At 39.1% G+C, this 12,355-nt stretch overlaps 1 protein-coding gene across 1 annotated transcript in view; it reads left to right on the top strand.

Moving 5' to 3' along the window:
* LOC138958210 (oxysterol-binding protein-related protein 3-like) overlaps positions 1-9,035 on the top strand; it is a gene marked incomplete in the record, with an annotated part of 100,054 nt that extends 91,019 nt beyond the window's left edge. Inside the window, 3 exon segments of the mRNA XM_070329304.1 lie at positions 294-420; positions 2,038-2,160; positions 7,129-9,035. Of these exon segments, the coding sequence (XP_070185405.1) occupies positions 294-420; positions 2,038-2,160; positions 7,129-7,234 (356 nt within the window).
* Between the last annotated feature and the right edge of the window lie 3,320 nt (positions 9,036-12,355).

Below are 12,355 nucleotides of genomic sequence, written 5' to 3'. Positions count from 1 at the left end.
TTGGAACTTTAGCACTTCCACTCTGGGTTGGAGCTGATCGAAGCTCGAAAAAACCTACGCATCCCTTATGGGATTCGAACCACGATCTCCCGGCCCGCAACCCGATGCGCTAACCACTGCGCTACGGGGGTCGGTAAAGTAAGACATGTTCATTGCTGCAATTTATCTTAGAATGTGCCCAAGATGGTCGTAGTGGAAAGAAAGAAATGACAGTAGTACTACATGTACAGAAAAATATATACCTATACATGTGACCTTCACTAACAAACAGGTGTGAATGTTGTGTTTGACAGGCGCCATGCCAGAGGACCATGAGCTGTACTATGGCTTCACGCGCTTTGCCATGGAGCTCAACGAGCTGGACATGGAGCAGGCCAGGTTCCTGCCGCCCACAGACACCCGGTTCCGGCCCGATCAGAGGTACCTCTTTTTAACTGAAGGATTACATTTTTCTGCCAGTTGGCGGATTCCGGGCATTTTTATTGCTGACTAGTTCATTCTTGAAATCCCTGGATTGCACAGCTTTTAATTATTTTTGTAAAGATTTTCCAGAGGGGCATGCATTCAGATTTTTTTAAAATTTTATGATTTCATGATCTCATTGCTGCTAACAACAGTATGACACTTTTTTTTAACTTAATTAAGTTGGTAAAGTAAACCATAGGGGATATTCTTGGTGTTATACATAGTGTGTGTGTGTGTCTGTCTATCTGTCTGTCTGTCTGGACTGGGTGGCCGAGTGGTAACGCACTTGCGCTCGGAAGCGAGAGGTTGCGCGTTCGACCCTGGGTCAGGGCGTTAGCAATTTTCTCCCCCCTTTCCCTAACCTAGGTGGTGGGTTCAAGTGCTAGTCTTTCGGATGAGACGAAAAACCGAGGTCCCTTTGTGTACACTACATTGGGGTGTGCACGTTAAAGATCCCACGATTGACAAAAGGGTCTTTCCTGGCAAAATTGTATAGGCATAGATAAAAATGTCCACCAAAATACCCGTGTGACTTGAAAAGTACCCGTGAAAAGTAGGATATGCGCCGAAATGGCTACGATCTGCTGACCGATGTGAATGCGTGATGTATTGTGTAAAAAAATTCCATCTCACACGGCATAAATAAATCCCTGCACCTTGAATATGTGCGCGATATAAATTGCATAAAACAAAAATAAAAAAATAAATCCCTGCGCTTTGAACTGTACCCACGGAATACGCGCGATATAAACCTCATATTGATTGATTGATGTACAGGTGTATGTGTGAGAGTGAGTGTGTGCGTGTACGTGTGCATGTGCTAGCGTGAGAGTGTGTTAGTGTCTGAGAGCGTGCATGCATGTGTGCATGCATGAAATTCTAACAGCAGTGTACATAATGACTTGAAAACCGTTTGCCTCACCTTCTCAGATCTGATCAGGCATTTTTCATGGGATAAGACCATCCCTCCACTTGGTCACATAACAAAAATCAACATCCTGACTTCCTGCTGTGCTGAGTTCAAATATTTTAATAAACTAATTTCCAAAAAAGCACCAATTGGCAGTGCCTTGTGCTAAATTAATTCTTACAATATAGCACCGTGCACAGAGAGCTTCATGTTGGGTATGTGACCAAGTGGAGGGATGGTCTTATCCCTTGTAACACCCAGGCTGTTCATGTTGGGTATGTGACCAAGTGGAGGGATGGTCTTATCCCGTGTAACACCCAGGCTGTTCATGTTGGGTATGTGACCAAGTGGAGGGATGGTCTTGTAACACCCAGGCTGTTCATTGTTGGTATGTGACCAAGTGGAGGGATGGTCTTATCCCGTGTAACACCCAGGCTGTTCATTGTTGGTATGTGACCAAGTGGAGGGATGGTCTTATCCCTTGTAACACACAGGCTTTTCATGTTGGGTATGTGACCAAGTGGAGGGATGGTCTTATCCCATGTAAAAGTGTGACAAGATGCGAGACAGTGAGGCCATCTGTGTTCAAGAGAGGAGTGCTAGTGGGACTTGAATGAGTCTGAACATGTAATCCATATCTCATGTCTCCCATCTGCGCTCAGAGCTATGGAGGAGGGTCGCATCCAGGAGGCAGAGGCAGAGAAGAACCGACTGGAAAACTCACAACGAGAGAGACGCAAAAAGGCCGAGGATATGGGGCACTCACATTCTGCAAACTGGTTCTGGTATGTACTGAGTGTAGATGAACACGGGCAGTAACTCATTCTTCAATGTTATAATCAGGGGGTCTTGAAATGGTAATACATTTACACAGGTTATGAACAGAATGTCTGAGACAACAAAGTCTTAAAAGGGAGGGATTCTTAAATTGGGGGGTCTTGAAATGGTAATACATTTACACAGGTTATGAACAGAATGTCTGAGACAACAAAGTCTTAAAAGGGAGGGATTCTTAAATTGGGGGATCTTGAAATGGTAATACATTTACAGAGGTTATGAACAGAATGTCTGAGACAACAAAGTCTTAAAAGGGAGGGATTCTTAAATTGGGGGGGTCTTGAAATGGTAATACATTTACACAGGTTATGAACAGAATGTCTGAGACAACAAAGTCTTAAAAGCGAGGGATTCTTAAATTGGGGGGTTTGAAATGGGAATACATTTACACAGGTTATGAACAGAAAGTCTGAGACAACAAAGTCTTAAAAGGGAAGGATTCTTAAATTGGGGGGTCTTGAAATGGTAATACATTTACACAGGTTATGAACAGAAAGTCTGAGACAACAAAGTCTTAAAAGGGAAGGATTCTTAAACTGGGGGGTCTTGAAATGGGAATACATTTACACAGGTTATGAACAGAAAGTCTGAGACAACAAAGTCTTAAAAGGGAGGGATTCTTAAATTGGGGTGTCTTGAAATGGGAATACATTTACAGAGGTTATGAACAGAATGTCTTCTTCTTCTTCTGCTCGATCGCTCAGACGAACAGAATGTCTGAAACAACAAAGTATTAAAAGGGAGGGATTCTTAAATTGGGGGGTCTTCAAATGGGAATACATTTACACAGGTTATGAACAGAATGTCTGAGACAACAAAGTCTTAAAAGGGAGGGATTCTTAAATTGGGGGGTCTTGAAATGGTAATACATTTACACAGGTTATGAACAGAAAGTCTGAGACAACAAAGTCTTAAAAGGGAGGGATTCTTAAATTGGGGGGTCTTGAAATGGTAATACATTTATAGAGGTTATGAACAGAATGTCTGAGACGACAAAGTCTTAAAAGGGAGGGATTCTTAAATTGGGGGGTCTTGAAATGGTAATACATTTACAGAGGTTATGAACAGAAAGTCTGAGACAACAAGGTCTTAAAAGGGAGGGATTCTTAAATTGGGGGGTCTTGGAATGGTAATACATTTACAGAGGTTATGAACAGAATGTCTGAGACAACAAAGTCTTAAAAGGGAGGGATTCTTAAATTGGGGGGTCTTGAAATGGTAATACATTTACAGAGGTTATGAACAGAATGTCTGAGACAACAAAGTCTTAAAAGGGAGGGATTCTTAAATTGGGGGGTCTTGAAATGGTAATACATTTACAGAGGTTATGAACAGAATGTCTGAGACAACAAAGTCTTAAAAGGGAGGGATTCTTAAATTGGGGGGTCTTGAAATGGTAATACATTTATAGAGGTTATGAACAGAATGTCTGAGACAACAAAGTCTTAAAAGGGAGGGATTCTTAAATTGGGGGGTCTTGAAATGGTAATACATTTACAGAGGTTATGAACAGAAAGTCTGAGACAACAAAGTCTTAAAAGGGAGGGATTCTTAAATTGGGGGGTCTTGAAATGGTAATACATTTATAGAGGTTATGAACAGAATGTCTGAGACAACAAAGTATTAAAAGGGAGGGATTCTCAAATTGGGGGGTCGTCAAATGGGAATACATTTACACAGGTTATGAACAGAATGTCTGAGACAACAAAGTCTTAAAAGGGAGGGATTCTTAAATTGGGGGGTTTGAAATGGTAATACATTTACACAGGTTATGAACAGAATGTCTGAGACAACAAAGTCTTAAAAGGGAGGGATTCTTAAATTGGGGGGTCTTGAAATGGTAATACATTTACAGAGGTTACGAACAGAATGTCTGAGACGACAAAGTCTTAAAAGGGAGGGATTCTTAAATTGGGGGGTCTTGAAATGGTAATACATTTATAGAGGTTATGAACAGAAAGTCTGAGACAACAAAGTCTTAAAAGGGAGGGATTCTTAAATTGGATCTTGAAATGGTAATACATTTATAGAGGTTATGAACAGAATGTCTGAGACAACAAAGTCTTAAAAGGGAGGGATTCTTAAATTGGGGGGTCTTGAAATGGTAATACATTTACACAAGTTATGAACAGAATGTCAGAGACAACAAAGTCTTAAAAGGGAGGGATTCTTAAATTGGGGGTTTTGAAATGGGAATACATTTACACAGGTTATGAATAGAATGTCTGAGACAACAAAGTCTTAAAAGGGAGGGATTCTTAAATTTGGGGGTCTTGAAATGGTAATAGTAATACATTTACACAGGTTATGAACAGAATGTCTGAGACGACAAAGTCTTAAAAGGGAGGGATTCTTAAATTGGGGGGTCTTGAAATGGTAATACATTTACAGAGGTTACGAACAGAATGTCTGAGACGACAAAGTCTTAAAAGGGAGGGATTCTTAAATTGGGGGGGTCTTGAAATGGTAATACATTTACACAGGTTATGAACAGAATGTCTGAGACAACAAAGTCTTAAAAAGGGAGGGATTCTTAAATTTGGGGGTCTTGAAATGGTAATACATTTACACAGGTTATGAACAGAATGTCTGAGACAACAAAGTCTTAAAAGGGAGGGATTCTTAAATTGGATCTTGAAATGGTAATACATTTATAGAGGTTATGAACAGAATGTCTGAGACAACAAAGTCTTAAAAGGGAGGGATTCTTAAATTGGGGGGTCTTGAAATGGTAATACATTTACAGAGGTTATGAACAGAATGTCTGAGACAACAAAGTCTTAAAAGGGAGGGATTCTTAAATTTGGGGGTCTTGAAATGGTAATACATTTACACAGGTTATGAACAGAAAGTCTGAGACAACAAAGTCTTAAAAGGGAGGTATTCTTAAATTGGGGGGTCTTGAAATGGTAATACATTTACACAGGTTATGAACAGAATGTCTGACAGGGATCGCGCTAACTTTTTAAAAAAACGCGTAAGTCATACGCAACGAAACGAAAAAAACGCGTCACGGACCAATATTTTTGCGTACTACGAAAACACGTACAGACACAAACAAAACACGCACGAAAGACTTAAAGACACTCCTTACCTAAATACGGCGAGTTTTCCTGTCGAACTCCGCGCACGCCTGTCGAATAACACCCCTGCTGTCTCCAATCTTCGGGCCTTGCATGCTAATGAGCATGAGATTGTTTCCCGCTCTAATACGACTAGACACACTTTCCGCCTTTTGGAAGCGCGAGATGGGAGAGCAGCTAATGTCTGTTTCATTATCCGACAAGACATTATCTGGTAATACCCTCGTTACGTTCGTTTGCGATACTTCGATGCAAAAAGAAACGGACTTTAGTTTTGACGCGCAGATTTCATGTGTGTCGTCACTTCTCGAGCCCTATAGTCAGTTTCAGGATCGGGTGATTATTAAGTCAGAGCAAAAGCGCTGCGTGAAGACAAGAAAAAGTTACAATATTTTTGCGTATGGCTTACGCGGCGCGGCGAAAAAAACGCGTCAGCGACTTTTAAAATGCGTCAAATACGCAAAAATCGTGCGTAAACGCGATCCCTGGTCTGAGACAACAAAGTCTTAAAAGGGAGGGATTCTTAAATTGGGGGGTCTTGAAATGGTAATACATTTACACAGGTTATGAACAGAAAGTCTGAGACAACAAAGTCTTAAAAGGGAGGGATTCTTAAATTGGGGGGTCTTGAAATGGTAATACATTTACACAGGTTATGAACAGAATGTCTGAGACAACAAAGTCTTAAAAGGGAGGGATTCTTAAATTGGGGGGTCTTGAAATGGTAATACATTTACACAGGTTATGAACAGAAAGTCTGAGACAACAAAGTCTTAAAAGGGAGGGATTCTTAAATTGGGGGGTCTTGAAATGGTAATACATTTACACAGGTTATGAACAGAAAGTCTGAGACAACAAAGTCTTAAAAGGGAGGGATTCTTAAATTGGGGGGTCTTGAAATGGGAATACATTTACACAGGTTATGAACAGAATGTCTGAGACAACAAAGTCTTAAAAGGGAGGGATTCTTAAATTGGGGGGTCTTGAAATGGTAATACATTTACACAGGTTATGAACAGAAAGTCTGAGACAACAAAGTCTTAAAAGGGAGGGATTCTTAAATTGGGGGGTCTTGAAATGGTAATACATTTACACAGGTTATGAACAGAATGTCTGAGACAACAAAGTCTTAAAAGGGAAGGATTCTTAAACTGGGGGGTCTTGAAATGGTAATACATTTACACAGGTTATGAACAGAATGTCTGAGACAACAAAGTCTTAAAAGGGAGGGATTCTTAAATTGGGGGGTCTTGAAATGGTAATACATTTACACAGGTTATGAACAGAATGTCTGAGACAACAAAGTCTTAAAAGGGAAGGATTCTTAAACTGGGGGGTCTTGAAATGGTAATACATTTACACAGGTTATGAACAGAAAGTCTGAGACAACAAAGTCTTAAAAGGGAAGGATTCTTAAACTGGGGGGTCTTGAAATGGAGGCTCCACTGTACATCTGTTGTGCTGTATGATGCCTTGTAGCCCAGTTGGTAGAGCACTGGACTTCTGATCGAAAGGTCGCAGGTTCGAATTCGGGCCGGGACGGACACGGGTCAACTTTATGTGCAGACCCAGAGACGGAAGCCATGTCCCACCCCCGTGTCATCACAATGGCACGTAAAAGACCTTGGTCATTCTGCCATAAGTGCAGGTGGCTGAATACACCTAAACACGCAGACACCTGGGTAGCGCGACTCCGTTGCTGCTTGCTTTCCACTGGGAGGAAGCGACCCGAATTTTCCAGTGATGGGACAATAAAGTAATGAGAAAGAGAGAGAATGAGAGAGAATCTGCTGCTTGCCATTGTGGTCATGTTTTTAAACTGTTTGATTTCAGCAAGAAGACAGTGGACGGCAAAGAGGTGTTTGAGTACAACGGCAAGTACTGGGAGGCACGCAAGGACCCCGGCTTTCAGCGCATGTCTTTCGTCAAAATCTACTGAGAGAGTCACGCAAAGATCCCAGCTTTCAACGCATATCTTTCAACAAAATCTACTGAGAGAGTCGGCCAGATGGTGCTCAGACTATACTCCACAAGTCGCTGGAATGCTCATCTTAATCTTCTGAGAGAGACGGAAGCTGAGGTGAAAGTCGACCAGGGAAGACGCTGGTTGGACTCTGGTGTCTTCTTCTTCTCGTTCGCTTGGATTCTGGTGAAGAATATTGCATGAGAGGGGCGGTCAAATTTTTGTCAGACACTTGTGAGAATCTTGACAAGATGCTGATGAAGATCCCCTCACTAAGTCAGCGAAGATTTGGTTGAATGTTTGTGAGAATCTTCTGGTAGAATCTGTGAGATGCTAGTTATAGACACTCTTGGGAAAAGATTGACGAGACGCAGATCATGATTCTCATAGATAGTCATTGCGACACAAATGAAGCTGGACAGAGAGAGAGAGACGGGACAGATTGTGGACAGATTTTGACGACTGTAATGTAGACTACTAGCAGATTTTTGGGACTCTCCTTTAAGCCTAACGCCACAATGTTTGTCAATGATGAGTTGAACGCTATGGACCTACACCTGTGGAAATCTGTCGTTCTAGAACTGGAAGGAGAGCTGCTACATGTGTGTAGTTTTGCTGCAGTCTGTAGCAGCTGTGTACAGCCTTGGTATGGTGGCATTTCATAAGTTGTTCTTCTTGTGTAGTTCTCAGCTTAGAAGTTGAAAAGTAAACAAAGAAGTTAAAGACTTTTGCGTAGAAATGGCGGTTGTCTAGACTTTTCTGTGTACTTTTAAATCTTTGAAAACGTGTCTTCCACTATTGCTACCGATTCAAAGACCTGGAAGGAAAGTTGGAGAGGGGGGAGGGGGATAGGGAATAAACCTGAGACTTTTACTTTGTTTTATGCGTAGTTGAGGTGTACGGTGACTTATAGTCAATAGGATTTCCATTTGCTGGTAACGTAAGCAAAAAAGACAGCTTTAGCCTGAAAGACTTGAGACAAAGAAGTGCACATGAAACTTTCACACTGAAAGGAATTTACAGTTACTGTGGCAAAAAAAGTTCATGGCACAACGGTTGCGCCTTGACTTAATAAGAAGATCAAATAGGATTTGATTTGTAACCACCGTACATATGTATATATTTGGAGTGCCTACTTGAACCATAAGCCTGTGAGTACATGTACTAAGTTGCAAGAGGGTTGCTAAGTAAGATAGTACATGTAATAAGTTGCAAGAGGGTTGCTAAGATAGTACATGTAATAAGTTGCAAGAGGGTTGCTAAGATAGTACATGTAATAAGTTGCAAGAGGGTTGCTAAGATAGTACATGTAATAAGTTGCAAGAGGGTTGCTAAGATAGTACATGAAAATTCTATAATTCATTGTAAAAGTCATGATCATGCCGAGAAACGAGTGTATGCTGTTAACAAAGCTAGAGGCCTGTTTGAGTTGAAGCGAATGGTACTCAGCGTTACTCCTAGACCCAACCACTTTTTGGGAATTGGGTAAAGTAGCAAAGGTTTTAATGAAGTTATCTCAAAGTGACTTGAGTTTTAGCGTAGTGTTCAGACCTATTTTTAAGGAAGGTTCAATATCTTGTTTTAGCTTATAGCAGCAATTGATAATGTATTGTTAAATCCAGCATGAATGTATGGTTGAAAGGAAATTCCACTACCTTTTTTATGCATATATATATATATATATATGTGATTATATATATATGTCATTTGTTATTGACCAGATCATGACCTTAAAATGTGCAATGAAGAATTCCTTTCTATCTCCTTCCTTCTTCTTTGAAACTAATTTTCTCAGATTTTTTTTTTTGGGGGGGGGGGGAATTTACCCCCATTGTAAGACTGCCACCTTTTTGGGATGACCTAATTTTCTCAGATTTCTGGAGGTCTTGAAGGGGGGGGGATCTACCGTATACAGAACATGGACAGAGTGAATGTAAGCTCTAAGCATGGTTTACACATGAAGGGTTATAGGTAGGTACCTTTACAGCATCACAGAAGTAAGTGTATTTAGTGGTTCATTCCCTCAGGGTAGTAAGTGTGAGGAACTTATACTTTGATCACATATCATTATTTCTACTTCTTTACAACAAATGTTTTAACCACTACTTGGCTATATAGTTCTTCCTACAAAGAATTGTGTATATAGTGGGTGTGTTAGAATTTATTTATAAATGAATATATAGATATATCACTGCCATGATTGTGCACTGTGTATTTATACCTGCTTTTTATTTTAGTGGCAACCTAGTTTTGTGTGAATTCAAAGGCTGGTCTACCGTAAATTTCAGGTGCAAAAGTGCTGACTATGCATCTGACTTTAATTAATATGTACACAATTTGAAAATGTATTTGTGAAATTGGAATGGAAGAAAATAGAAGAGAATAGGATCTGAATGGTTATACTGGTTATTTAGTTATGCAGTTAGTTATGCATATGCATTCGGTAACTACTGAATAAACATATATGCATTGCATAAATACCACCTTGCCATGTCAGTTATTCTTACATTTCTTCAGCTTCTGAGCCTTCATAATTTGTGCCCTGACCGAAAACTTTGTTTCCTTTTTCCATTGACACTAACAAGCACTGGCCTTTTTTTTTTTAAATCAAAATATTGATTAATATTATATGTTAAGTAGTTGTAGCAGTAACTCAAATGCCTATTAATTTATCAAGCATTTGATAAATCTTTGGTATACTTTTTTTCTTATGTATGTAGATGTGAAATGATGTACGTTATAATGCTTGTACATTTAATATGCATGGTAATGCAATGTGTGACTTTTGTATAAAAACTATGATCTTGCAATGTTTGTGGAAAGGTAGAAATTGTTTTAGCGAGGTCATGTCACGAAAAAGAAAATGATCTGGTGCTTTTCTTGTCACTTTGGTTTGCCAGTGATTCAGTTTTGCTGTGAAAAAAATATGTGGTATTAATTGTTCAGAGATAGTTTTTCTTTCAGTTTTATAACTGTTAGATGTGACCGCATTTACAATGGGATTTGTGATGCATTTTTACATGTCTATTTCATGTGCACCACACTTGTTTTTCCCTGTGGGATTCAGTTAATCATATTAGTTTGAAACATTCATGCATAATATATATATGTAGTACAAACTAGCTGTTAAATGAACAATTTTTGATTACTGTACTTGTTTGTGAATACATGTACTACATGTATTTGTAACTATTAGCAGCATTTAGGGAACTACACTGAACTATAATGTTTGAGTGTAAATGCACAAATATGGGTGCAAACAACTATTCAAGTTTATCTGATTTTTATGTGTGTGGGTGGAAAAAGTCATGCACAAAGGAATGCGCATAGAGTTTTATTCATTGGCTGATTTAGCCTGATTATGACGGTTTGTGATATTCAAGTGAAAGCGTTTATTAAGTAGGAAATGTTTTGACTGCAGACACGGACACACATGCAGACATGGCTCAAGTCAGCATGCTGGGTACATATACACACACTCACAGATGGACATATAACTCAATAAGCTGCTTTTAATCACTTTAATCTCTTTACCCTCTCTTTTTTGCTTTAGAGTGTATAAACTATGCTCATGCACACACGCACTCACACACACACACACACACACACACACACACACACACACACACACACACCTGTATCTGTTTTTGATCTCTGTGATCTCCTCACCTGCTTTATTATACTTCCTTTCATTAAAATCTCAGGTGTATCTTTGTTCATTTATGAAATCTGTGTAAAGAGAACATTGCAAAAAGGTATTATGAATTTTGCTGAGTTAACAGGTTAGACAAAAACTTACAGACTACAGCTTCTATTAATTCAGCTTCCAAACTCTGCTCTTTGTAATGACTGTTTTTGAGTGTGTGGTTTTTTTTTTACAAATGCACATTGTGCTATGCTTGAAAGAAATGTGTTTTGGTTTGTCTTCTATTGTTGTTGAAAAAAAATCCAACAGCTTACCATTTCTCATAGAGTAATTCCCAGAACAATGTGCTACGGAGAATTGGAAATATGAAATGGCGTCAAAATTGATGCTTGTTACAGATACATATAGGTGTTTCAGATTTGAGGTTCACTTAGAATATTGGAAGGGAGTTGGCACGATAAATACAGAATGATTTTTCTATGTGAAGTGTTTGAAATTGTTGTTTGAAAATTGTTTGCAATTGTTTGAAATTATTGCTTGAAAAATGTCTGCTTTGCTTGAAACATGTTTGAAGGTGATCTAAGTTGAACATGTGTATCTATTGGCTGAATTTGAATTTGAAATGTATCTGCAGATGAAAGTGGTTTTTGTTCTGGACAAGAATGCAAGAGATGTCAGTGCTTTGGTTGTTGTCAACAGTGCCTGAAGGAAAAGACAATATTTGCTTGAAGAGTATACGTTTTATGCTACACTGTGTTCTTTCATATGGTTGTCTGGGTTACAACTGTCAGCTGCGTGTATTGCTGAAAATGGGCATGACAAATGTGTTTTATAATGGACACTTTGAATCACCGTGGATATTGTTTGAAAACTACTCCAGTCTTTCAGTTTGTTATTCACATCAATACTTGCATGTACATGTGTGTCACTCTCATAATTGGCCGCTTTCGACTTGCTGCAGATAATCTGCTACTCTTTCAGTTTGTTATTCACATGAATACTTGTACATGTGTGTCACTCTCATAAAGGACAGGTCTCGAATAGCTGCGGATGATCTGCTATGTACTTTTTCAATGTGAAAGTTTTGACATTTGCTGCAGTATATTTTGTGGTTTTGTTAGAACTGACTGTGTCAGTTTCTTTCTTATCTATTAACAAATGATACTAAATCTTAGCATTTTGTTGCTAAATGTAGTTGTACTCTCACTTTCTTTTTTAGAAACTTGTGACCACAAAATCATGCAGTATAATGAATATTTTTGCTTTATGCTTTTAAATAATACTGTGTTAATCTGTACAGAGGTTTTCTATGGGATATACATTTACAGTCATCATATAAACATGCATTGCTTAGAATCCTGGTCATCCTGGGGCTTGTGTTTTTGTAATCAAGTCTTCAGTGTCATTCTTCAAACTTTAGATACACGTTAAAACATCTCAGATATGATCAA

This window comes from Littorina saxatilis, linkage group LG2, assembly GCF_037325665.1.
Source record: "Littorina saxatilis isolate snail1 linkage group LG2, US_GU_Lsax_2.0, whole genome shotgun sequence".
Lineage (NCBI taxonomy): Eukaryota > Metazoa > Mollusca > Gastropoda > Littorinimorpha > Littorinidae > Littorina > Littorina saxatilis.
Note: the sequence above shows the minus strand (reverse complement) of the source record. Positions and strands in the feature narration are given on the sequence as shown.